Raw genomic sequence first — 27,563 nt, forward strand, 5'->3', positions numbered from 1 at the left:
CGCCCTGCTCTGCACTAATAGCTGAATTCCAAAGTTCCCCAATCCCTGCAAGTCTCTCTCTCACAATTCCTGCTATGTTATGACAATCAACATCTGCTGTCACATGATGATCCATTCTTCTGTATGATGGACATACAAGTTGATGTGAGAAATACCAGGGATTTACTGTACACATTACAAAGCAAATAGAACTAAGTTCCGCTGAGTTTTAATGCAGACATTCACAAACATCAGTGAGCTCTGCTAGTTTCTTCACCTTCTCTTTTACAGCTGTGACACTGACCCCAGCAGCTGTTAATTACACTTCTTTCTCTACCTAAATTTATGGCTTTAGCTTTTTTTTCTCCCTAGCCAGCAGTGGTCTCAGTTAACTCTTTCCTGACTCATTTTCTGTACTTCAGTTCCTACCATCTATGAGAACTGCAGGAATAAAAATGCTGTTTGCTTTCCTTTCATTGCTAAACTGTCACCTGAGCTGTTACTACCTCTATGCTAGTGTGTATGGTTTGGCATCCTTCTTTCCTGTAGCAGTAGAGCATTGTACCATCTTAGCCATCAGCGAAAGCAGAGAGTTTTGAATCAGGATGATACCATTTATTGGCTTAAAAGAAAAATAGTAAGCTTTCTGCTAATAAGCCTTCTTCAGACTTTGTTTACGTATACTGTCAATATGTTAGAGCATACCACCATATGTACATTCAGCATTCAAAAGAGATGCATAGATTTTTTAGCAAATATAAATAAATGTCATTCAGATGCTTTAAAGTGGAGCTGAACTCTTGCAAAGGACAGAGGGTAAACATAGAAAAATCCACCTTGCATGTTTTTAGAGAGCCTGTCTAATTCCCCCTCATCTGTGGGTGACAGCAGGCCTAGGGCACTGTAAAGTACAAATACGGCCCTGATAACCTTACCTATACATATACAGTAAATGCTCTTGTTTTTACCGAAGTGGCTAAAAACATCTAGAACAGGTTCCTCTGACCACGATGTCTAAATACAGAGATCTACCCAGCCTAGTAACCCTCCTCAATCCACACCAGCAGTTGTAAACTATAGTGATGTCATCTACTGAACCTGCTCGGAGGTGGGACTTCTGCTAGTCAGGGAGGGGCTTTCACTATCACACCCACAGACGGACATTCCCCAGCCCACTGCCATTAGATTCTATAGACTGAGACAGACCTGACGCCGCCCAGTTCCTCCTTCTGCTGCTGGGAGATTACGCTTTGTGGTCAGCACTGCAGGTACAGCTCAACGGAATCTCATCATCTTCCTATCCAGTTCTATGTGCTCTGTGTCATGAAGTATTTACAGTAAGCTTCCTCATCGTCTTTATAAAAGGGATTAATAACAGCACTGAGAAATGGTGCCTCATGCAGGCACGGCAGGGTGAAACACAGGGGTGGAGAAGGGTTAAGTCCTTAATTATCCAATGAACAGAGAAAATAAGAATCTGCCATGCTGCAGTGCTGGCCACAAAGAATTAATCTTGGAGCAAAGGGAGCAGCTGGGCATGGTCAGGTACCGAGGAAGAAACCCCCACTCATTAGCAGCTGCTTGTTTCCTGAACTGACTCTTCCAAAGGGATTTTCTCTGGGATAGCTGCATCAATTATTGGCATGGTGTGAGTGATTGTAATGACAATTCATGTCTTTCAGGGTGGATGCTGTGCCCCACGACGCCCCTAAACCACCCGGCTACACCCGATTTGTCTGCATCTCTGACACCCACTCCAGAACGGATCTCATTCAGATGCCATATGGGGATGTACTGATCCACGCAGGGGATTTCACAGAGCTCGGACTCCCCAGCGAAGTGAAAAAGTTCAACGATTGGCTGGGTAAGTGATAACTGTCATATTGGTCGTCACAAGTACTTAATTCAAATGTGATAGGAAATTAGCTGCAGTATGTATTGATCACTGCTACCTCCAGCATGTACAGTATAAGCGTTTACTCTGTGTCTGTACTGATAGTAAACTAGCTGCAGTGTGGCTGATATCTGCTGCCTCCAATATGTACAGTATAAGCTGTTCCTCTGTGCCTGTACAGATAGTAAACCAGCTGCAGCGTGAGCTGATCTCTGCTACCCCTAGTATGTACAGTATAAGCTTTTACTCTGTGTCTGTACTGATTGTAAACTAGCTGCAGTGCATGCTGATCTCTGCTGTCTCCAGTATGTACCGTATAAGCTGTTACTTTGTGCCTGTACTGATAGTAAACTAGCTGCAGTGTGGCTGATCTCTGCTGCCTCCAGTGTGTACAGTAAGTACTCTGTGCCTGTACTAATTGTAAACTAGCTGCGGTGTGTGCTGATCTCTGCTACTCACAGTATGTACAGTATAAGCTATTACTCTGTGCCTGTACTGATAATAAACTAGCTGCAGTGTGTGTGCTGATCTCTGCTACCTCCGTTCTGTGCAGTATAAGCTGTTACTCTGTGCCTATACTGTACCCGATTGACCTGATCCAATTAACTCATAGAGAGAGGTTAGATTAGACATCAGGAAATGAAAATGTTGCAGTTAGGTGTACTGTTATGGATAGGTGTGGGGGTTGTGTAGGGGTTGGAATTTTAAAGACACTCCGTAACAAAAATTGCATCCTGTTTTTTATCATCCTACAAGTTCCAAAAGCTATTCTAATGTGTTCTGGCTTACTACAGCACTTTCTACTATAACAGTCTCTGTAATAAATCAATGTATCTTTCCCTTGTCAGACTTGTCGGCCTGTGTCTGGAAGGCTGCCAAGTTCTTCAGTGTTGTGGTTCTGTGATGAATCTCCCCCCTCCAGGCCCCTCTCTGCACACTGCCTGTGTGTTATTTAGATTATGGCAGATTCTCTCTTCTCTCTTATCTTTTACAAGCTGGATAAATCGTCCTCTGAGCTGGCTGGGCTTTCACATACTGAGGATTACAGACAAGGGCAAAGCTGTTTGCAGGAAGAAAAGAGCAGCCTGAAACTTCAGTGCATGAGAGCAGAAGGGGGAAAGAAACACACAATGATCTCTTGAGATACAAAAGGAAGGGTGTATACAGGGGCGCTTCTAGCCATCTTGGCACTCCAGGCGAGAAAACCTGTGGTGCCCCCCCCCCTCCCCCCCATGGTGACCTGACATGCTCCCCCATCCTCCCCCTTGTGGTTCCTCCCTATGAAAATAATCGTGATGCGGCTGCGTTTCACTGGAAAATAATCGTAATTCAGCTGCCATCCTGCTCTGCATGCCACAGACCCCGCGGGCTGAGTCCTAGGTTTGAACATTGGTTAGGGCAAAACCTGCATGGAGTTACTATCTTCCCCAGGAATTCATTTAGGCACTTCATATTCCCCAACATCCCTAAAACACACAACTGGTTTCTCCCAAAACAATCCTATATTGAAAATATTAGACTTTAACTATGGTGGGATTAGATTGTGAGCTCCTCTGAGGACAGTCAGTAACATGACTATGTACTCTGTAATGTGCTGCAGAAGATGTCAGTGCTATATAAATACATAATAATAATATGGTAGGACATTAGACTATGCCTATGGTAGGATTAGAGTGTGAGCTCCTCTGAGGACAGTCAGTGACATGACTATGTACTCTGTAAAGTGCTGCAGAAGATGTCAGTGCTATATAAATACATAATATTAATATGGTAGGACATTACACTATGACTATGGTAGGATTAGAGTGTGAGCTCCTCTGAGGACAGTCAGTGACATGACTAGGTACTCTGTAATGTGCTGCAGGAGATGTCAGTGCTATATAAATACATAATAATAATATGGTAGGACATTACACTATGACTATGGTGCGATTAGATTGTGAGCTCCTCTGAGGACAGTCAGTAACATGACTATGTACTCTGTAATGTGCTGCAGGAGATGTCAGTGCTACATAAATACATAATAATATGGTAGGACATTAGGCTATGACTATGGTGGGATCAGATTGTGAGCTCCTCTGAGGACAGTCAGTAACATGACTATGTACTCTGTAATGTGCTGTAGAAGATGTCAGTGCTATATAAATACATAATAATATGGTAGGACATTAGGCTATGACTATGGTGGGATCAGATTGTGAGCTCCTCTGAGGACAGTCAGTAACATGACTATGTACTCTGTAATGTGCTGCAGAAGATGTCAGTGCTATATAAATACATAATAATAATATGGTAGGACATTAGACTGTGACTATGGTAGGATTAGAGTGTGAGCTCCTCTGAGAACAGTCAGTGACATGACTATGTACTCTGTAATGTGCTGCAGAAGATGTCAGTGCTATATAAATACATAATATTAATATGGTAGGACATTACACTATGACTATGGTAGGATTAGAGTGTAAACTCCTCTGAGGACAGTCAGTGACATGACTAGGTACTCTGTAATGTGCTGCAGGAGATGTCAGTGCTATATAAATACATAATAATAATATGGTAGGACATTACACTATGACTATGGTGCGATTAGATTGTGAGCTCCTCTGAGGACAGTCAGTAACATGACTATGTACTCTGTAATGTGCTGCAGGAGATGTCAGTGCTACATAAATACATAATATTAATATGGTAGGACATTACACTATGACTATGGTAGGATTAGAGTGTGAGCTCCTCTGAGGACAGTCAGTGACATGACTATGTACTCTGTAATGTGCTGCAGGAGATGTCAGTGCTATATAAATACATAATAATAATATGGTAGGACATTACACTATGACTATGGTGCGATTAGATTGTGAGCTCCTCTGAGGACAGTCAGTAACATGACTATGTACTCTATAATGTGCTGCAGAAGATGTCAGTGCTATATAAATACATAATAATAATAATAATATGGTAGGACATTAGACTATGCCTATGGTAGGATTAGAGTATGAGCTCCTCTGAGGACAGTCAGTGACATGACTATGTACTCTGTAATGTGCTGCAGAAGATGTCAGTGCTATATAAATACATAATAATAATATGGTAGGGCATTAGATTATGACTATGGTAGGATTAGAGTGTGAGCTCCTCTGAGGACAGTCAGTGACATGACTATGTACTCTGTAATATGCTGCCGAGGATGTCAGTGCTATATAAATACATAATAATAATATGGTAGGACATTAGGCTATGACTATGTTAAAATTAGATTGTGAGTTCCTCTGAGGACAGTCAGTGACATGACTATGTACTCTGTAAAGTGCTGCAGGAGATGTCAGTGCTATAACAAAACTTAATTATCACTTGTATATGAACAATTATCCATTATTGTACCTTTGTAAGAACCTTATAAACCATTGGGAGATCTACAATTACCAGCATTTCTTTGTGAAGATGAACTATAATTCCATACATGACACATACATAATCACAGTAGGACATGCTGGTACCTGTAGTTCCCCAGTGTGCACTGCAGTCTATGATTTGGTCAAAGAATAGGCAGCCTGATCAGCATCTTATACAGCAAGTCACTCTATTCACATCCTGACCGCTGATGACCTGGTCTCCTGCTGTGCTTCCCCCTCCCTGAGCTGCAGCCAGAATTTAACCTTTTGTGTGCTCAATCAGTGACTAAAGCTTTTCATTTAGCTAGCAGTCCTGCTATTCACACGGTACCTTATCAGTCTGGAAGCCATCACATTCAGGTGATCGGGTCTGGTGAGGATATAAAAATGTCCCTAGTGCTGCAAAGTCAGTGCCCAGTAACGTAACTGTCTGGGGATTGATTTTCGCTAGCTGGAGCTCTGCACTCCTGGCATGTCTTTCATGCCTTGTTATTACCTCCTCCAACAGACATGCTCTTCTGCTGTGTTTACGTTTCCTCTTTGGCACAGGGAGGGGCGGGAGCCTCCAGCAGTCACACAGACACACTCTAGATCTGGAGATAACACCAACATTAGGGAATGCCATACAAAGTGTTGTAGACAAAAGTTTGTAGATTCCTTATTTGAGGCTGAGCAGTAGAGGCTTTCATTAGAACTTTTTATCTCCGTTCCCTGAGTTTTCAGCCTCTAAGGACAGGAAAAATAAACTTTTTTTCCCTCAAAGCCAAGCCGCCCTGCAATAAATCTGGAGCTCTAGGCAATTAGCTGGTCAGCTGGTCTCTAGGAGCGCCTCTGGGTGTAAACAGCCTGCTTGTGTATGGATGTATTTTCTATGTGTGGACATGCTGTACATCAACCTACTTCCTGTTTTGGTGGCCATTTTGTTTGTTTATAAACAAACTTTTTAAAACTGTTGGGCCGATTTGCATAATTTTTTTTGCAACTTTGCTAGCTGCGTGTGCACTCCGATCGCCGCCACTCCGTGCCAATTAGCCGCAGCTAATAGAGGTCACAGGGGCAGGAAATTGGAAAAGGGGGAGAGGAAGTTGAAACCACTGATAAAAAGAAACCATACTTGGGTTTTCTTAGGTAGCTGCTTTGATAATTATAATGTTAGAGCCAGAGTGATTGTTTTTGGTGCATTTATCTACCTATACACATACCTCCCAACCGTCCTGATTTGCCTGGGACTGTCCCGGGTTGGGAGGTATGGTCCCATGTCCCGTGCAGCCACTCATTTCCCAGCGTACTCCTCCCTTGTCCTGTGCTTCATCCGTGAGGCCTGGAACACACTACAAAGTGCTATCACTAATCGAAAACGCTAGCATTTTTAACCACTTCAGTCTTCAGTCGATTTTTACCTTAAAGAGGAACTGTAACGACAAAACGGCCCCTGGGGGGTACTCACCTCGGGTGGGGGAAGCCTCAGGATCCTAATGAGGCTTCCCACGCCGTCCTGCGTCCCTCGGGGGTCTCGCTGTAGCCCTCCGTACAGCCGTGACGCAATATTTACCTTCCTGGCTCCTGCGCAGGCGCTCTGATGCCTCTCGGCGCCGAAGTAGGCCTAAATACCCGATCGCCCTCGGGTCTGCTCTACTGCGCAGGCGCAAGTTTCCGGCGCCTGCGCAGTAGAGCGGACCCGACGGAGATCAGGTATTTCCGTCTATTTCCGTGCCGAAAGTCGCCACAGCGCCCCCGCTGGAGCCAGCAAAGGTAAATATTGAACTGACAGTCGGCACAGTCGCCGGCTGTTCGGAGGGCTGCGGCGAGACCCCCGTGGGACAGAGGACGGCGTGGGAAGCCTCATTAGGATCCGGAGGCTTCCCCCACCCGAGGTGAGTACCCCCCAGGGGAGGTTTTTGTTGTTAGAGTCTCTTTAAGCATCTGAGCAATTTTCACCTCCCATTCATTCGCCAATAACTTTATCAGTACTTATCACAATGAATTGATCTATATCTTGTTTTTTCTGCCACCAATTTGTCTTTCTTTGGGTGGTACATTTTGCTAAGAATTATTTTTTTATAAATGCATTTTAACAGGAATATTAAGAAATGGAAAAAATTCATTATTTCTCAGTTTTCGGCCATTATAGCTTTAAAATATTACATGCTACCATAATTAAAACCCACATATTTTATTTGCCAGTTTGTCCCGGTTATTACACCATTTAAATGATGTCCCTATCACAATGTATGGCGCCAATATTTTATTTGGAAATAAAGGTGCATTTTTTTAGTTTTGCATCCATTACTATTTACAAGCTTATAATTTAAAAAATATTAGTTGTATACCCTCTTCACATACATATTAAAAAAAAGTTCACACCCTAAGGTAACTATTTATGTTTTTGTTTTTTTTAATTGTAATTTCTTTATTTTTTTTTATTTGGGTATTTTTTGGGTGTGGGAGGTAAACAGTTAATTTGTGTCTATTTGTGTCTATTTGTAATAAAAATGTGTGTGCATGTAGTTTTACCACAAGATGGCCACAGTGAGATTTTGGTTTTTCTATCCTGTGAGCGAGGAACTACAAGGAGGACGTGATTTTTTTTTCCAGAATGACCGCGGCCTCTGAAAATCAGCCGTCGGTTTTTCTACTGGGGACTTAGATCGATGAATGGGAACAATGTTTCCGTTCATTGATCTCCGGGCTACCGGGGGGCGGCACAGGAGCGCGCTAGTGCGCGCACAGCAGTCATTTGGACGTGAAAGTCACGTCCAAAAGGCAAAAACGGTTAATCAGTGTTTTGTAATCCATTTCATGAGCGTTTTCTGGCAATATTGGTAGCGATTTTAAAAAGTGTAAGCTTTTTGCCAGAGATTGTGTAGCGATTTGTGATTTGCGTTTTTAATTCTGTTTGGTCCTTTCAATTAATTGTAATTTTTTTTTACAGTGTGCAGTCATTTAAAAACGCTAGCAAATCGCTCTGTGTAGCATTTATATACTTTATATTGCAGAAACGCTTACGTTCAAAAAATGTTGCATGTCCTGCGTTTGCGATTTTGGTAATTGCAATCACTCCAGTGGAATTTGGTCCATCCATTAATATTAGCTGAGCACTTAGGGCAGTGATGTGCAAACTTGGCTCTCCAGCTGTTAAGGAACTACTAGTCCCATAATACACTGGGGGAGTCTGATAGCCAAAGTAATGATTTATAAAGGCAAATGCCAAGTTTGCAGATCACTGGTTTAAGGAAATCGCTAGCCTTTTGAATTGCGCCCTAAACGCTAAAAAAAAAATCGCTCTGGTGGGTTCCAGCCCTTACTCTGTTATGTGCCCCGCCCTGTATCCCAGATGACATTATGCAGAGCATGCGGAAGCTGTGCTTATCTTATAACAGCAGGTGTCTATTGTAATAGAACCAAAGGATCACAAGCCATTGAAAGTTAAAATAAATCTTATTTTAGTAAGAATTCTTAGCAGTGAAAATCTCAAACTTATAACTGCAACACATCAAATATAGGCAGGGCCGGATTTCTGGCAAGGCCACATAGGCCATGGCATAGGGCACCAGAAATTTAGGGGCGGCTCAGTGAGGGGCAGTAAAGCTATTCTATGCAGCCATCCATATCTACAAGAACAGATTTAACCTTCAAACTCCCTGTCCTGTACTTGTGTCTTCCTGCAAGACTTGTAAGCTCTATCCTGCAGGTACACTTCAGCCTAGCTCTCATGGTGACACAATGGTTCCATCATTAATGAGATAACAAACATAACATAAACGTTCTTAAGGAAAACATAACTTATAATCTATACGCATATTACTAAAATAGTCATCTGTGACAACTGACATCCAATGAGGGAAAGTAAGTAGAATTCTCATTGGGGCACACAGAGATAACAACCAAACAGACGGTATAGTTGGCCTTGGGCGGTGAAAAGTACAAATCCGGCCCTGAATATAGGCAAACTGAAATGAAGCACTATGCAAAGGGTTGTGTTATCACAGAACACAGCAGTTCAGCTTCTGCAGGCTGGTCTCACATACCTCCCAACTTTTTGAGATGAGAAAGATGGACACTTAAGCCACGCCCCTGATCACACCCCTGCTCACACCCCCGGCACACCCATAGTAACACATACCATAAAGATTTCATAAGAAAAATATGTTTTTATAATTCAAACCACACTGGTCGTTTCTATCCTGGTTCATTGTCCTTCATATTAACCTTTGAAAATAAGGAATATTTGAGCTTTTTGTCCCTAGGCCTTCTCAAAGGACATGATCTGCACATGGAGGAAAACCGTTTTAGCCATTTATTTAGGAAAGGGTTCTTTGCAGTAAGAATGGTTAAGATGTGGAATGCATTGCCACAGAAAGTAGTTATGGCAAACACTATATCTGCATTTAAAGGGGGCTTAAGCCTCATCTACACGCGTAGATGAGGCGGCGATCCGGCAGCTCGATTAGCCGCTGGATCGCCTCTTCCGCGTCCCTGCTCGCCGCGCGTGCGCCGGAATCAATACCCGCTCGATTCCCGCTCGTCCCGCGCCACGCCGCTTATCCTCCGCTCGATTCCCTGCCATTGTCCCCTCGCGGGGAACGAGCAGGGAATCGGCGGTAGCAAGATCCGACCTGTCAGATCTTATCAATCGAGCCGCATCAGCGGCTCGATTGATAAGGAACATCGCCGCCGCATCCACGCGTGTAGATGCGGCTTTAGATGCTTTCCTTGCGTTGAAAGACATCCATGGCTACAATTACTAGGTAATGCCTAATGATGTTGATCCAGGGATTTTATCTGATTGCCATCTGGAGTCGGGAAGGAATTTTTCCCTTTTGGGGCTAATTGGACCATGCCTTGTAAGGGTTTTTCGCCTTCCTCTGGATCAACAGGGATATGTGAAGGAGCAGGCTGGAGTTGTACTTTGTTCTCTGGTTGAACTCGATGGACGTATGTCTTTTTTCAACCTAAATAACTATGTAACTATGAATATATCCATTTAAAAGATGGGAATAAAGTTTAGAGTCAATTAAACACATTTTTCAGTAGAGAAATATATATATTTACATAGAAAGAGGGACAAAGTCCTGAAAGAGGGACAAATGAGGAGGAAAGAGGGACAGGGGGACAGGGCTCCAAAAGAGGCACTGTCCCTACAAAAGAGGGACAGTTGGGAGCTATGCAGCCACACTCAGCAGACTGTATCAGGCCTCAGAAGTTTTTAGAAAACCAGGCCTCACACCACCGCACTGTGTCCACAGTGCTCTGGACTTATCTCTGGATGGTTTGCCTGGTAGAGCAAAGGTCTTACACTCCAATGCTTGCTGTTTCGATCTGAAGCCGCCAGCACGCTTCCAAACTGGGTACTGCTCCAAGGTGGGTAGTGAGTATCTTGCCTCTGCTCCTCTCACTCCATCCACCTGAGCTGTACTGGGCAAAGAGTATAGGGCAGAAGAGCTCTTTCTAGATTCCTGGGAGGGGCTTCCTGTGGCTGGGCAGGTTAAAGGGCTAATGCCCTTTGCTCTTAAAGCAGCATTACTCTGATCTGTTTGAGTGGACCCGTGGTAGTCTAAATACTCCGACAGAGTCACCCTGTTACAATCTCACCTGCTCCACTGGAGTCTACACCAATGTCTGAACTCCGGTCACCGCATCCGAGGTAGGGTGGACACCACTAGACCACCATGGAAGCTTTATTGGGGAGGTAGGGAGTGGGGAAACCACTAGACTCCAGGGAAGTTTTATTAGGGATGGAGGGGGAACCACTAGACAACGGGGAAATTGATAGGGTGTGTGTCGCATTTAAAATTGGGTGTGGCAAAAGGAATTGCAGCGGAGGTGCCTAGTGTCCCTTTTTCCTGGCTCCAAAAGTTGGGGCATTTGTATCCATGTTCCTCTATTACTGCCTTGTGTTCCAGTGTAAGCCTCTGTTTTCTACAAGTTCATTTATTTTTTTTCTCTCCTAGGAACCCTCCCGTACGAATACAAGATCGTCATAGCTGGGAACCACGAGTTGACCTTTGATCACGAGTTCATGGCGGACTTAATCAAACAAGACTTCTATTACTTTCCCTCTGTGTCCAAGCTGAAGCCAGAAAACTATGAGAATGTGCAATCGCTGCTCACGAACTGCATCTATCTCCAGGACTCGGAAGTGACGGTGCGCGGGTTCCGGATCTACGGCTCCCCGTGGTAAGAACCGCCTCACCTCTAATTTTTCAATGATATATGTGTCCTTTGTGGTATTACAGATACACTTCATCTACACAACACAGAATTCCAATAGGTAATGTCAACCAATGTCCACCAAGGGCCACCATCAGAAATTCCTAACATTTTCCCGGTCTTCTACAAGGTAAACTTGTGGCTCCGGCTACACCATGACCAAACCAAGTTCTATTGCCTTTGAAGCTAGACTATTAAAGGATACCCGAACTGCCATGTGACATGATGAGATAGACATATGTATGTACAGTGCCTAGCACACAAATAACTATGCTGTGTTCCTTTTTTTCTTTCTTTGCCTGAAAGAGTTAAATATTAGGTATGCAAGTGGCTGACTCTACAGTGTGACCCTCACTGATAAGAAATTCCAACTATAAAACACTTTTCTAGCAGAAAATGGTTTCTGAGAGCAAGAAAGAGGTAAAAAAAAGGAATTTCTTATCAGTGAGGGTCACACTGTAGTCACTTCCTGTCTGAGTCAGGACTGAGTCAGCCACTTGCATAACTGATATTTAACTCTTTCAGGCAGAGAAAGAAAAAAAGGAACACAGCATAATTATTTGTGTGCTAGGCACTGTACATACACATGTCTATCTCATCATGTCACATGTCAGTTCGGGTATCCTTTAAGCTAGTCAGGCCCGGCGTTATCTCACAGGAGCCTGTAGGCACAGATGTCCTGCCACCCTACACTTTGCCCTCCATGAACCTACAAACCCACACCAAACCACAGCGCAATTGTGCCGACTGTCTCTTCCCCCTTACTTCCCCTACCTGGTGTAGGTAGTGACAGGTGCCCCCTAATACTGAGTGTACTTCTGGCTACCTAATACTAAGTAGCTAGAGGTGCCCCCAGGTATTAGGTAGCTAGAGGTGCCCCCGACTGAAGGGAGATCTCATCAGTGGAATGCCGAGACCCGGGTGAGTAATCTTTCATTCATGTTCCACTTGGGACTCTGAATAGGGAAGGAGGGTGGCAGGAGGAGAGTGAGCCGCCTTTCATCATCAGGCGCCTGTAGGCATGAGCCTACAGTGCCTTATGGTAAATCCAGCCCTGGAGCTAGTCCATCTGCCCATTGGACTGATCAAAGCCTAAAGGTGCCCATACATCAGACGATGAATGGGCAGATCGACCAAGAGACAGATCTCTGTCTGATCAGGTCTGTCAGCTGCCCATACCCCGCAGGCTTATTCCTGATCAATTTCAGCATGAAATCTCTCAGGAATCGGCCTTGTGACGCCACCTTGTTGGCCCAACGATGTCCCCCCAATGTTGAATGTTCCCCTCGGTGCACTGTACTTTACCTGCCCGTGTCAGCCGCTGACTCCAGGCTCTGTCCTCCATCCATACATGCGTCCCGCATGGCGGAGCAGGAAAAAATGCTGCATACTGCAATGGAAACTTTCCGGACCACCATTGAAAAACACGGTAAACGTAATTTACCATTTCAAGTGGAATGTTGTGGCGCACGGCCGCTAAACAAGTGCGGGGGGTGGGGTGGGGGGGTAATTATGGCGCTGGGTGCACTGCCAGTAATTATCTATCACTGCGCCAGAATGTTGCACTTCAAAACGGTAAATTACGTTTACCGTGCTTTTCAATGGTGCGCCAGAAAGTTTCCATTGCGGTATGCACCATTTTCCCTGCCCCGGGGAGGGCATAGAGTCGGGAGGGTTAGTGTTTGGCAGCGGGGTGAGTGTAGTCCGAGTCAGGCAGCGGGCGTGGAGCTCAGGTTCCTAACAATAGACCCTGCAAGGGTAGGCAGTCGCAGGAGGGCCCAGAAGCTGCAGGGGGCCCCGTGGGGGGAGACGTTTTTTTTTCCCTGTCCTAAAAGACTGACAACTAAGGGCAAGGAAGAAAAAAAGCTTTTTGCTTTCCGTGACTGGAGGAAGTTACGGGGCCAGGTACCGGAGCTGCAGGCAGCGGAGGACGGCGGCGTTGGAGCGATCCGTGCACCTGGGGCTGGAGGAAGCCCCAGGTATGTATAAAAAGGTAAGTATCTACGGTCTCTGGTACACTTTAAAGAAAGGAAGATAATATAAGCGCGCTATACTCCACCATATATGTGATGTTGCTCTGCCCATCGCGCTTTGTTTCGGAAATGCAATAACAAGCCTCCATTTAACATAAATCAGTCCTTTATTTGCATCTCCTCCTTTTTTCCCAAAAATGATGGTTATTTATGTGGTGGAGGCAGCTGGGTTTCCATGCGCTGTGTAAATTAGAATTGTGTACGAGATGGGAAAATGACAGCGGTGGCGAAACCGGAGGGGGGTCCTGTGTTCAAACAAGCCGACGCTGATTCTAAACACAGGAAGCGCACAAACCACCTGTAGAGTCTGTTTAATAAAGAAAGCATTCATTTATCTGGAAGTAAATTGTTTTCCAGATTACTTACTGTACCAGGGAACCTGTTCCTGCAGGCGCCGCTGCGGCCCAATCCCACGCTTTCGAAAAATCAGAAATCAAAGATAAATATGTAAATTGACATTTTATTTCAGCTTCCGCCTATATTTAAAGGGGAAAACACAGAAATTTGGTTATTTAGAAGTTGGAGCGGGAGACGGTGGCGTTACTGCATCCTAGGAGGCGCTATTGCCTGGGCTTTCTGTCTGAAGTCATGACTCCCTAGGTAACGCTGAAGCCTGCCATTCGGTATTTAAGAATAAGGGGCATGTAAGTTTTAGGCACCACAGATATTAGGCAGTGGACTTTGGCACACATTAGTCCTTATCCAGGGCAGTTTCTAGGCTGTAAAGCTCCCAGGGTGACGGCTTTTAAATTTGTCCCCCCCCTCCCCCGTTGGTAGCCAGTGAGACCCGCTTTGGGTAGCCAGAGAGCTTACCCCTCATAGGGAGCCAGTGAGACCCCCATGTTGGTAGCCAGAGAGCCACCACTCCACTGTAGGGAGCCAGAGAGACGCCCTAGTGGTAGCCCAAGAGACCTCTTCCAGTAACCAGAGAGCTCCCTTGTTTGGTATCGGGGAAAGGGGTTGCGCACAGCGGCGGGGGGGGACGCATGCAGCAGGAGCAATACACTCACTCACCTTCTTCCATCCACAGGTGCTGCTTTTGACTTCCTGGTTCTTGGTCCACCGCAACACAAAAAACTGAATTAATATGACCCTGTAGCAGATTGTCCTAACAGGGTCTTATGCATAGCACCAGACCAACCACTTCCCCCCCACATGCCCGTTGCCATCACTCGCCACATGAAGTCACAGGGATTCCCTGGTTCCCTGCCTTTTTCCGTCATTTTGCACCTCCGCCAATGTATTTTCTGCATCACCCATTGACCTACATGCATTTTGTCATTGCTGCGGTAACATGCTGTTGACTTTGGGGCAGGTCGGTGGCGGTGGCCAATTGGGAACTTCCGTCACGACGCGGTAATTGTACTAGGCCCCATTGCCTTGTATTGTAGTTGTGTTACCCTGCGGCAAACCGGTAATGCAACACACACTTGTAAAAAGGACCTAAAAGAAAATAAATATGGCAGACTCCATATCACTCCCACTTTGGGTACCCTTTAAATAAAGGGATATATCCTAGAAAGCACAGATGCATTCTATCCATCTCTGTGGCTCAATAAAGAAGACCGGCTCTTATGTAAAGAAGCGTTTTCGGTTCCTAAGCTCGGAAGCCTGCTTTAAGTGTCCGCAGCGTGGTTATTTGAAAAGCGGGTGGGTGCTGCAGTAATTACCTCCTCCAGCATTTCGTTCTTCCTTTTAAGAGCGGCGGGACGGAGGCACAGAAGTTTTCCTATTGATATGGTGTCTGTCAGCCTCCAGCGGGTCCCCGCAGATTGTCATTACAGTAAAATGTGTCACAGCGCATTGTGGCGATACAGACGCTGCTCTCTGCTGTTTCCGGGGACTTTGATTCCTCGCCTGGCGCCGGCCTGCGACTGCTGCAGCTACGTTCCTCGTTATTAGGTGACAGCGTGCGCTGCTCCAATTACCGTGCAGCCGTACCTTTTCCCGCTGCGTCCCTCTGCTCATCGCACGCTGGATGGCGGGGGAGCGTGGTTTCAAGTGTAGATTTTATTTAAAACTGATTTCTTTACAGGCTGTATGAAAATGTTTTGTTGATTTTTATCTTCATGCATATATATATATATATACTATCACTAAAGAAAACAAAAATCAGTGTGCTTGATTCACAAAAGGGTTCTAACTTAGTTAGCACGCCTAAAAGCCCCTTAGCATGCCTAAAGCCGTTTAGGACGCGTAAAGTTTTGCGCGCTAGGTTAGCGTATGGGAAGTTTAAGCGCTGTGCGGTGCGCGCAAAACATCGCACCGGGTGTGACTAACTATCGCACTGGGTGCATCTAAAACGTTGCACCGGGTGCGCCCGAAATGTCGCAGTGCAGCTTTGCGCGCAATTAATAAAAGCTCTGGCCGTGCTAACTACTTAGCACCCTAGTTAGCACGCCAAAAGCTTTTAGTGAATCGAGCCCAATCTGTGTTAAAGAACAACTGTAGTGATAGGGATAAGGAGGCTGCCATATTTATTTGCTTTTTAAACAATACCAGTTGCCTGGTAGAGTTGGGCCGAACGGTTTGCCTGCGAACGGTTCCATGCGAACTTTCAGTGGTTCGCGTTCGCGTCCCGCAGGCGAACCTTTGCGGAAGTTCGGTTCGCCCCATAATGCACATGGAGGGTCAACTTTGACCCTCTACATCACAGTCAGCAGGCCCAGTGTAGCCAATTAGGCTACACTAGCCCCTGGAGCCCCACTTCCCCTTATATAAGGCAGGCAGCGGCGGCCATTACGGTCACTCGTGTGCTGCCTGCGTTAGTGAGAGTAGGGCGAGCTGCTGCAGACTGTCTCTCAGGGAAAGATTAGTTAGGCTTAACTTGTTCCTGTCTGGCTGCATACCTGTTCTGTGAACCCACCACTGCATACCTGTGCTGTGAACCCACCACTGCATACCTGTGCTGTGAACCCACCACTGCATACCTGTTCAGTGAACCTGCCACTGCATACCTGTTCTGTTCAGTGGACCCGCCACTGTATACCTGTTCATTGAACCCACCACTGCATACCTGTGCTGTGAACCCACCACTGCATACCTGTTCTGTGAACCCACCACTGCATACCTGTGCTGTGAACCCACCACTGCATACCTGTTCAGTGAACCTGCCACTGCATACCTGTTCTGTTCAGTGGACCCGCCACTGTATACCTGTTCATTGAACCCACCACTGCATACCTGTGCTGTGAACCCACCACTGCATACCTGTGCTGTGAACCCACCACTGCATACCTGTTCTGTGAACCCACCACTGCATACCTGTTCAGTGAACCCGCCACTGCATACCTGTTCTGTTCAGTGGACCCGCCACTGCATACCTGTTCAGTGAACCCGCCACTGCATACCTGTTCTGTTGAGTGGACCCGCCACTGTATACCTGTTCAGTGAACCCGCCACTGCATACCTGTTGTGTTCAGTGAACCTGCCACTGCATACCTGTTCTGTGAACCCGCCACTGTATACCTGTTCTGTTTAGTGAACCCGCCACTGTATGCCTGTTCAGTGAACCCGCCACTGCATACCTGTTCTGTTCAGTGAACCCGCCACTGCATACCTGTTGTGTTCAGTGAACCTGCCACTGCATACCTGTTCTGTGAACCCGCCACTGTATGCCAATGTATGCGTTACACGGTGAGTTTGGTGTGTCAGTGTGAAGCAGTACCTTAATTACACTACCTGATTGATGTATACACATGCAAGATGTTTGAAAGCACTTTAGGCCTGTCATTTAGCATTCAATGTGATTTCTGCCCTTAAAACGCTGCTTTGCGTCAAATCCAGATTTTTCCCCGGGACTTTTGGCATGTATCCCACTCCGCCATGCCCCCCTCCAGGTGTTAGACCCCTTGAAACATCTTTTCCATCACTTTTGTGGCCAGCATAATTATTTTTTTTTTTCAAAGTTCGCATCCCCATTGAAGTCTATTGCGGTTCGCGAACTTTAACGCGAACCGAACCTTCCGCGGAAGTTCGCGAACCAGGTTCGCGAACCTAAAATCGGAGGTTCGGCCTAACTGGCTGTTCTCTGCATCCTTTTAAATTGATATATTACTAATTTTAAAGTGTTAATATGAAGGAAAATGAACCAGGATAGAAAGGACCAGTGTGGTTTGAATTATAAAACAACATATTTTTTTAATGAAACCTTTATGGTATATGCGACTAGGGGTGTGATGGGGGCGTGATCAGGGGTGTGGCAGGGGCGTGGCTTAAGTGTCCCTCTTTCTCATCTCAAAAAGTTGGGAGGTATGAGGGTAGATGTCACCCAAGGAGTATAAGGACCTGATCCCTGGGGCAAAATTCCTGTACAGATGCACAGTCAGCCTATAGGCCATAGCGCGGGGGGTGGGGGGGGGGGATCGGCAATGGATCGGTGAAGACGTGACATCACATGGTAGGCAAGGTGAGCAGCAAGCAGGAAGCTATCGGGTGTCTCTCGGCTGAGTTGATCTGCCTTCCGGATCGCTGGTCGTTGAAGGGGGAGGGGGGGGGGAGTTGAGGGTGTTTGTGGGTTGCTGCTGTACACACACCGTGTGGGCCCACACTATCGTTTCTGATCAATCACAATGATTGGAAGATTGTACCATTAATGGGCACCATTATATTACAGTATCTCTGCAATCTAAATATTTCATGTAATTTTACTTTTTTTGTGATTTTTTTTTCCTGATCCCCTCCATCTGCTTCACTGGAAAAACTGCCATGCAGGGCTCTCAGCTGTCACTGACAAGAGAGTGTTTCCTGCAGACTGCTGCGCATGCATAGCTAGAATCCCTCCGCCTCTCTACGGAATAAATGTGTGGAGTTAACTGGACGTGTGGTGTGAGCATTGGTGGAGGCTTTAGGAAGGTGGGAAGAGGGTTTGGCTGGGGTATGATAGAAGGCATGGTGGGGGCAATACTGGAGATGTGGGGGCATTACTGGAGGTGTGGTGGGGGTATAACTGGGGGTGTGGTGGGGGCATTAATGGTAGTGTGGAGGAGGTGGAGCAGTGGTATGATTAGAGGTGGGGTATTAATGGTGGTGTGGTGGGGGCATTAGTGGTGGTGTGAAGGAGGTGTGGTGGGGCATGACTGGAGGTGCGGTAGGGGCTTTAATGGTGGTGTGGAGGAGGTGTGGCAGAGGTATGACTGGAGGAGGGGTTTCGGGCATTAATGGTGGTGTGGCGAGGGTATGATTGGAGGTGTGGTCATTACTGGAGGAATGTACGAAGTGTGATGAGGGTATGACCAGAGATGTGGAGGAGGAGTGGCAGGTATATGATTAGAGGTGTGGTCATTACTGGAGGTGTGTATGGGATGTGATGGGGGTATGACCAGAGATGTGGAGGAGGAGTGGAAGGTATATGATTGGAGGTGTGATCATTACTGGAGGTGTTTATGGGATGTGATGGGGGTATGACCAGAGATGTAGAGGAGGAGTGGCAGGTATATGATTGGAGGTGTGATCATTACTGGAGGTGTGTATGGGATGTGATGGGGGTATGACCAGAGATGTGGAGGAGGAGTGGCAGGTATAGGATTGGAGGGAGTGGTCATTACTGGAGGTGTGTATGGGATGTGATGGGGGTATGACCAGAGATGTAGAGGAGGAGTGGCAGGTATATGATTGGAGGTGTGGTCATTACTGGAGGAATGTACGAAGTGTGATGAGGGTATGACCAGAGATGTGGAGGAGGAGTGGCAGGTATATGATTGGAGGTGTGATCATTACTGGAGGTGTGTATGGGATGTGATGGGGGTATGACCAGAGATGTAGAGGAGGAGTGGCAGGTATATGATTGGAGGTGTGGTCATTACTGGAGGAATGTACGAAGTGTGATGAGGGTATGACCAGAGATGTGGAGGAGGAGTGGCAGGTGTATGATTGGAGGTGTGATCATTACTGAAGGTGTGTATGGGATGTTATGGGGGTATGACCAGAGATGTGGAGGAGGAGTGGCAGGTATATGATTGGAGGTGTGATTATTACTGGAGGTGTGTATGGGATGTGATAGGGGTATGACCAGAGATGTGGAGGAGGAGTGGCAGGTGTATGATTGGAGGTGTGATCATTACTGGAGATGTGTATGGGATGTGATGGGGGTATGACCAGAGATGTGGAGGAGGAGTGGCAGGTGTATGATTGGAGGTGTGATCATTACTGGAGGTGTGTATGGGATGTGATGGGGGTATGACCAGAGATGTGGAGGAGGAGTGGCAGATGTATGATTGGAGGTGTGATCATTACTGGAGATGTGTATGGGATGTGATGGGGGATTGACCAGAGATGTGGAGGAGGAGTGGCAGGTGCATGATTGGAGGTGTGATCATTACTGGAGGTGTGTATGGGATGTGATGGGGGTATGACCAGAGATGTGGAGGAGGAGTGGCAGGTATATGATTGGAGGTGTGATCATTAATGGAGGAATGTACGAAGTGTGATGAGGGTATGACCAGAGATGTGGAGGAGGAGTGGCAGGTATATGATTGGAGGTTTGATCATTACTGGAGGAATGTATGAAGTGTGATGAGGGTATGACCAGAGATGTGGAGGAGGAGTGGCAGGTATATGATTGGAGGTGTGGTCATTACTGGAGATGTGTATGGGATGTGATGGGGGTATGACCAGAGATGTGGAGGAGGAGTGGCAGGTGTATGATTGGAGGTGTGATCATTACTGGAGATGTGTATGGGATGTGATGGGGGTATGACCAGAGATGTGGAGGAGGAGTGGCAGGTGTATGATTGGAGGTGTGATCATTACTGGAGGTGTGTATGGGATGTGATGGGGGATTGACCAGAGATGTGGAGGAGGAGTGACAGGTATATGATTGGAGGTGTGGTCATTACTGGAGGAATGTATGAGGTGTGATGGAGGTATGACCAGCGATGTGGAGGAGGAGTGGCAGGTATATGATTGGAGGTGTGGTCATTACTGGAGGAGTGTATGAGGTGTGATGGGGGTATGACCAGAGATGTGGAGGAGGAGTGGCAGGTATATAATTGGAGGTGTGGTGGGGGAGTTACAGGAGGGAAGACGGAGGTAAGGTGGCGGCGTGACTGGAGGTGCAATGGTAGCATTACTGGAGTTGTGGCGGGGTATAGTTGGAGGCGTGATGGATGCATTATCGGAAGTGTGATGGGGTTTGAATAGAGATGCGTTGGGTGCATTACTTGAGGTGTGATAGGAGTATGATTGGAGGCATGGTGAGGGCATTACTGGAGGTAAATTGGGGAATGATTGGTGGTGGGTTGGGCAGGTGTGGAGGAGGTGTGGCGGGGTACCTCTGGAGATGTTCCGTCTTTGGATTACAGGTGATCTGTGTGTTATAAAGGACGTTCTTGGGACCCTCTCTAACTCCTGCAGATTACTCAAATTAATTAAAATAGAGGGAAAAATCCTAGCATTGGGTAAAAGTTCTAGCAGTCTGAAGCCACAGGAGGGAGGGGGGTTGGCAGCCTCATGAGCTGGGCAGAGATCTGCAGACTTCAGCATATAAAGAAAGTTTCATAAAATATGTGTGTCTTCTCCTGTGACTCAATCTATCAGCTGTATTGTAGTAACATTATGTTCTACTTGCATTTCTGCAGATGTCAACAGGAATATGAAGAAATATTTATCTCTCACATTTGCCAGAATTAATTAAACACTGCTAAAACCAATACACTCATATTATGATTATGTTATGTGACACTTTTCTTGGGTAATAGGTTCATTTTATGTATTATCACTCTATAGTACAAAGGTCAGTACCAGAGAGTCTAGGAAGAATCATTTGAAGCCAAGGCCCCAGCTGTTTTGTTACCATGCCCTTGTGTTTGCAGGGCCGGATTTAAGCCAAGGCCACCTAGGCCATGGCCTAGGGCACCACATGATCAAGGGCAGGTGGGCAGCAAGCTATACTAGGGGAAGGGTCATCTGGCTATCTATACTGGGGGCAGAAGGGTCATCAAGCTATCTATGCAGAATGGGGGAGGGTCATCTGCAGAGCCGGGACAAGGTCCTCCAGCACCCAAGGCTGAGACACCAAAGTGCGCCCCTCCATCCCTCCCACCCCAGCCGTCACACACTGATTGCTATTAGACTAAGAGGCGCCACAGGGCCCACAACCTCCCCAACACCTTAATATCTAGTTATCTGGCTTGCAGTCACTGCCATGTATCCCCTTTTCTTATTTCTTTCTGCTTCAAACACAATTAGGAATGACAGCTGAATGAATTCTGCGCCCCCTCCTACACTGTGCCCTGAGGCTGGAGCCTCTCCAGCCTATGCCTCGGCCCGGCCCTGGTCATCTGGCTATCTATACTGGAGGCAGAAGGGTCATCAAGCTATCTATACAGAAGGGGGGAGGGTCATCTGGCTCCTTATACTAGGGGAAGGGGGGGAATCATCAGGATACCTATTCTGGAGGAAGGGGGGGGGGGGGGGGGGGTCATCAGTGTATCTAAAATGGTGTAAGGGAGGGAAGGGTCATCTGGCTACCTATACTGGAGGGAAGGGTCAACAGGCTACTGATAATGGAGATAGGGAGAAGTGTCATCTGTCTAGCTATACTGGGGGGGGGGGGGGGGTAATCTGGCTATCTATACTGAAGGGAGGCAGCTGCTGACAGTGGCCTTGGGTGGTAAAGAGTACAAATCCGGCCCTGTGTGTTTGTGGCTGTCTGTGAAGGCCTGTTCTGATCGAAACCAAATTCTTGTACACACTGAAATCTGAATCCAAGAAAAAAAACTCTTTCTGATTCTGTACTGAACATGACTCACGTCAGTTGTAGCACTGTGATATGAGTATGATTGTATTTGTGGAGGCGGTGTGGTGGGGGCATTACTGCAGGAGTGTGTGTGTGTGTGTGTGTGGGGGGGGGGGGGGGGTGGAGGTGAGGTTGGGGCATTACTCTTGGTATGGAGGTACAGTGATAATCACCTAAATACCTATTTAAAAAAACCTCAAATCATTACCTTCAAGCGGGATTGTCAGCCACAAAATTAAATTCCATTTACCCACTGCTTTGTGTTTATTATGTAGTCTACATGCAGGCTGCATAGCAAGCTTTCCAATATAATCATAAATGTGTCTGCTGTAATAAATCTTATCTCAGTCAGCCTGGCTCTATTTGGTTCATTGCTGGGGAGAGGGAAGCTTGTTATCTCCCCTCCCACATTCTTGCTTCTCACTGATTTGCTGAGGGCAGTTCAGTGCAACAGGCTGAGAAGGGAAATACACCTCACCCCTCTGCAGAAGCTGCTAAAATACGATCTATGCTGTGCTCACATGTGTTTACAAAGCACGCTAGATATGACAGTGCAGTTTCTAGGAGTAAAGGGGGTAAGGGAGGAAATGACATCAGGATTGGCTTCAGTCAGAGTCAGTAAAGATGGAAAATGCCTGGAACCATTTTCTCTTTATTTATGATATAAAATTAACGGAAATCACATCAAAAACGTGGACAGTACAATACATATGTTATGGAAGTAGAACAAGTATTTATCTACTTATGTATGTGTTTTTGTTTCCTGGGATAGTATGGCTGTCCCTACTGCCTTAGGGTAGGAACACACTAGGCAGAAACAGTAGCGTTGCGGAAAACGCAGTGCCTGAAAACGCACATAATGCAAGTCAATGGGCCGCATGAAAAAAACGCATATGTCTGCATTCTGCAATGTGCATTTTTAAAAACGCTGGTCTTGCTGCATATTTTTCCAAAAAGCATCGAAAACACACATAATGAAAGTCAATGGTGCCGTAGAGGGATTGCGTTTTAGTGCATTTTGTATGCATTTTGCATGCGTTTTATATGCGTTTAAAAACAAAAAAACAAGTTTGATGATGTATCTCTGCTTCCTGTTGACGTCCTAGTGATTTACATAAAACGCATTATAAAAAGGCATGCAAAATGCATATGCGTTTTGTATATATACGAACTGCAAAGTCATTAAAACGCACGCAAAATGCAAGAAAAACGCATGTGCAGGGAAAAAAAAACACAAAACACGAACGCACATAAAACGCACGGCAAACGAACTAAAAACGCACAAACGCATATGCAGCAAAACGCAAACTTTACCGCACTGCCTAGTGTGTTACCAGCCTAAAAGCCCTTTTCCACTGGCTGTGATGCGATTTAAAAAGCGCATCGCAGCAGTTTTTCTAATCGCTAGAGCACAGCGATAACATGTATCTTTTTCCACTACGGCGCTTCGATTGCGATTCGTTTTTTGCCAAAACGCGATCGCCGTCCTGCGCGATTCTCATCGTAATCGCGTTACACTCCCGGCGGCGGTACAGCAGAACGCCGACAGTGGAAAAAGGAGCCTGGGTGATCGCAAGCGCAGGTGATTTGCACTTGCGATCGCGCTTGCTAGTGGAAAAGGGCCCTTAGGGCCCTTTTCCACCAGCGCGTTTGCGCTGGCTGAATCGCAAAAACGCAAACCGCTAGCGATTTTACAATCGCTACGGTTTGCTTTTTAAAATGGGAATCGCGGTAGGTCATTTCCACTACCGCGATTCGTTTTTGCCGGGAACGCGAACGCGCGGCGGAGCGATAATTGCCGCGATTTTGCTATGCAGTGCATAGCATAGCAAAATCGCGGCCGCGAACGTCAGGGAATCGCCGGTAATTGCGATTCAGCAATCGCTAGCGTTCAGCGTGAACGCTAGCAATTGCTAGTGGAAAAGGGCCCTTAATAAGTTTACGGCCTGCAAGTTTTACTTTTTTGCATTTTCAGGGCAGCCTCATCAGAGGTGGGCCAGGCTTGTGTATGAGGTGCTGCGAGGGGCTGCTTCTTACATGCTGGAAGGCTGGCAGGCCGCTCTTGCTCCAGTCCTTCTGGCCCATCAAAGGGAAGCGTGTCAGGCGTGGCGCTGGAAGCCGCGGTTCTGTCTCCGAGAGTGACAAATCTCATTTATTGTGAGCGAGCTGCCAGCCGCGCACAGCAGGACTTGTGGCAGGATTACTGAAGTCTTATCTCCTACAAGAGGGAATAATCGCTGCGTCCTTATTCCACCCATTGGATAGACCCGTATATATCCAGCCCGAGCGCCGAGATCTGACGAGAGCGCTCTCCCAGGTCATTCTCTACAATTACCGTCTCCTGTCAAGAGGAACCAAATTGGAGCAGAAAACGTATTTTCACATGCAGCAGATTCGGTATAAGCAGGAGGAGAGAAGAGGGTCCCTTGCATTGTCCAATCACCTTCCAGCTGTCTCTGGCCTGACAGAGAGACAGGAAAGCAGTTGTGATTGGTTAGATTGGATCGACCAAGCGATTGGATAACTTTCGTATGAAAATCGGTGCCGCAACAGGCATGCCCAATCAATGATTCAACTGTTTTAAGGCCGAAATTAGATGGGTGTATTGATCAAGCATGCTCGAAAATCTTGGGCCGTTGTGGTTGATTGAGTGCGCAGTGGTAACGGAATCCAACATAGCAGTGACCAATGAAGGCAATGGATCCCGGCCACCGTCTCCCCAAATGTAAATGTGCTTCCTTGTGGCCTGCCTCGGGCTGCCCATGAGGCGGGGTGAGGCGGGTTCCCCAGGCGGCAGAGGTGGGGAGGGCGGTGCCCACCTGGCCATAGGTGGGGGGGTCGCCGAGCTGGCAGGCAGAAAGAGGGGTAGCGGGCACAGCGGTGGGGAGGGGGGTTGGAGGACACCCCCGTCACCTGGGTCCCCCGGTCTGCTCTCTCCCTCCACCTATTACCGCAATTGGTGTAGTAGACAGCTGATGGGGAATCATAGACTCACCTTCCACGTTCCAACGTGCGTTCCAACTCTCGTCACTTCCTGCATAGCTCCTAACTGTCCATTTTTCGGAGGGACAGTCCCTTTTTGGGAGCACTGTCCCTCTGTCCCTCTTTCACCCTCATTTGTCACTCTTTCAGGACTTTGTCCCTCTTTCTATGTAAATATATATATGTCTATACTAAAAATGTGTTTGACTCTAAACTTTATCCCCAACCTTTAAATTGATATACTACTAATTTTAAAATGTTACTATGAAGGAAAATGAACCAGGATAGGAAGCAACAGTGTGGTTTGAATTATAAAAGAACATATTTTCTTATGAAATCTTTATGGTATGCGTGACTAGAGGCATGGTGAGGGCGTGGCCAGGGGTGAGGCAGGGGCGTGGCTTAAGTGTCCCTTTTTCTCATCTCAAAAAGTTGGGAGGTATGCTTCCTGCAATGCCGCCCACTGCACTGTACAGTACACTATACTGGGGGAAACCATACTACCTGGCTGGATAGTGTAATGGTTAAGGGCTCTGCCTGTTCAGTAAGCCAGCACCTATTCAGTAGGAGACCTTGGGCAAGTCTCCCTAACACTGCTACTGCCTATAGAGCGCGTTCTTGTGGCTGCAGCTCTGGCGCTTTGAGTCCGCCAGGAAAAAGTGCAATATAAATGCTTTGTGTTTGTTTGTACCTATGGGGGGGGGTGGACCATCTGCACAAGTTTGTCCCAGGTGGCAAAAAGTCTAGGACCGGCCCTGCCCATTGCGTTGCATTGCATCCAGCAGTTTCAGCCTGCTCGATGCAATGCAACGCTATGGCCTATTGATTGTTTGCCGCCAATCGACCTAGATTTTCTGTCGTGTCCGATCTATACTTTCGATCAATTTTTGGACAAAATTGAGCAAATTGAACCATTAAGGGAATCGATTCCCATCAGATTCGATCCGAGTGATCATTGTGTGTATGGGCACATTTTTACAGTAATCCATGAGCTTCAACGATTGCTCTTAGTGATTGCAGATGTCATCCTAGCAATCATCCTACAGGCATTCTGCAGTGTCTCAATGTTGGGGCTTATTTACTTTATGGACTCAATTCACTAAAGGCAGTTTGGTAAAATGATTTAGGTTGGTAAAAAATGGCATTCCCTAATTTATTTTATACTACTTTCCATATTCACTAAGACTTCCTGCATGTGGTAGAAGTTTGGAAATATACCAAAAAACATGCTTCAATTCACATAAGGTGGGTACACACATCAGATAAAAGTCTTTGGAAAATGAATGATCTTAGACCAATTTTACCCCCTTCCGTGTAGTATGAGAGCCATACCTACACAGTCTATTCTATGGAGCTGAACTCCCCATCAGATAAAATCTTTGCAAGATTCTGCACACAAAGATGTTCCAGCAAAAGATCCGTTCCTGCAAATTGTATTCTCAAGGGGCCCATACACCTGACGATTTTCCCGCCGATATACAGCCGATTCGATCACTGTGATCGAATCTGCTGTGAAATCGTTGCGCAAACGCTGACCGAACGATCGATTTCCAACCGAAATTGATAGTTCCCGTCGATCCGTCCGTGCAGATGATTTCGTTTGATCGCCGGCTGGTCAGGAGTGCGTCGATAGCAACGTTCGAATGCCCGACGACCGACGCTAGCGGTAATACATTACCTGTTCCGCCAGCACGAGTCCCCGCTGTCACCGCTGCTCCTTCTCCACACTGGATTCCGGCAGGCTTCACTCCTTCCTGCCCCGGCAGGAAGTTTAAACAGTAGAGCGCCCTCTACTGTTTAAACTTCCCCTGGCAGGAAGTAAAGTGAAGTTGGAGGAGCCGAGCGCGGAAGACAGCAGAGACTGGGGGAGTCGCGCCGGCCAGATCAGGTAATGTATAGCTGGCAGGGGGCGGGGGCAGCGGCAGCTCCACAGATGGTGAATCGATTTCATGCTTAAATCGATTCACAATCTGTTTGCAGTAAAGGCAGCCATACGATCCCTCTCTGATCAGATTCGATCAGAGAGGGATCTATCTGTTGGTCGATCTGATGGCAAATCGACCAGTGTATGGCCACCTTTAGTCTATGATATCTGCAGATCTCATACACACCTTGTTTAACGGACAGTCATCTGCAGATCAGATCCACCAGGATGGACCTTCAGATCTGCAGATAATTGTCTGATCTGCAGATGAATGTCTGTTAAACAAGGTGTGTATAGGCTCGTATACACGCCTGAGTCATTGAACCGACGAGTCGTCAGACCCTTTGGATGTGCTGCAGCCACCAGACGGAGTTCTTCTGTATACCAGTATACAGATATGCACATTTAAAGG

General features: G+C 46.6%; 1 protein-coding gene across 1 annotated transcript in view; it reads left to right on the plus strand.

The window, feature by feature from the left end:
• The window catches only part of MPPED1 (metallophosphoesterase domain containing 1), a 114,599-nt gene that overhangs the window by 66,222 nt on the left and 20,814 nt on the right, over window positions 1–27,563 (plus strand). Inside the window, exons 3-4 of the mRNA XM_068273071.1 lie at window positions 1,662–1,843; window positions 11,217–11,442. Of these exons, the coding sequence (XP_068129172.1) occupies window positions 1,662–1,843; window positions 11,217–11,442 (408 nt within the window). The remainder of the gene's footprint in view (window positions 1–1,661; window positions 1,844–11,216; window positions 11,443–27,563) is intronic.

Source organism: Hyperolius riggenbachi, chromosome 3 (genome assembly GCF_040937935.1).
Source record: "Hyperolius riggenbachi isolate aHypRig1 chromosome 3, aHypRig1.pri, whole genome shotgun sequence".
Taxonomy (NCBI): domain Eukaryota; kingdom Metazoa; phylum Chordata; class Amphibia; order Anura; family Hyperoliidae; genus Hyperolius; species Hyperolius riggenbachi.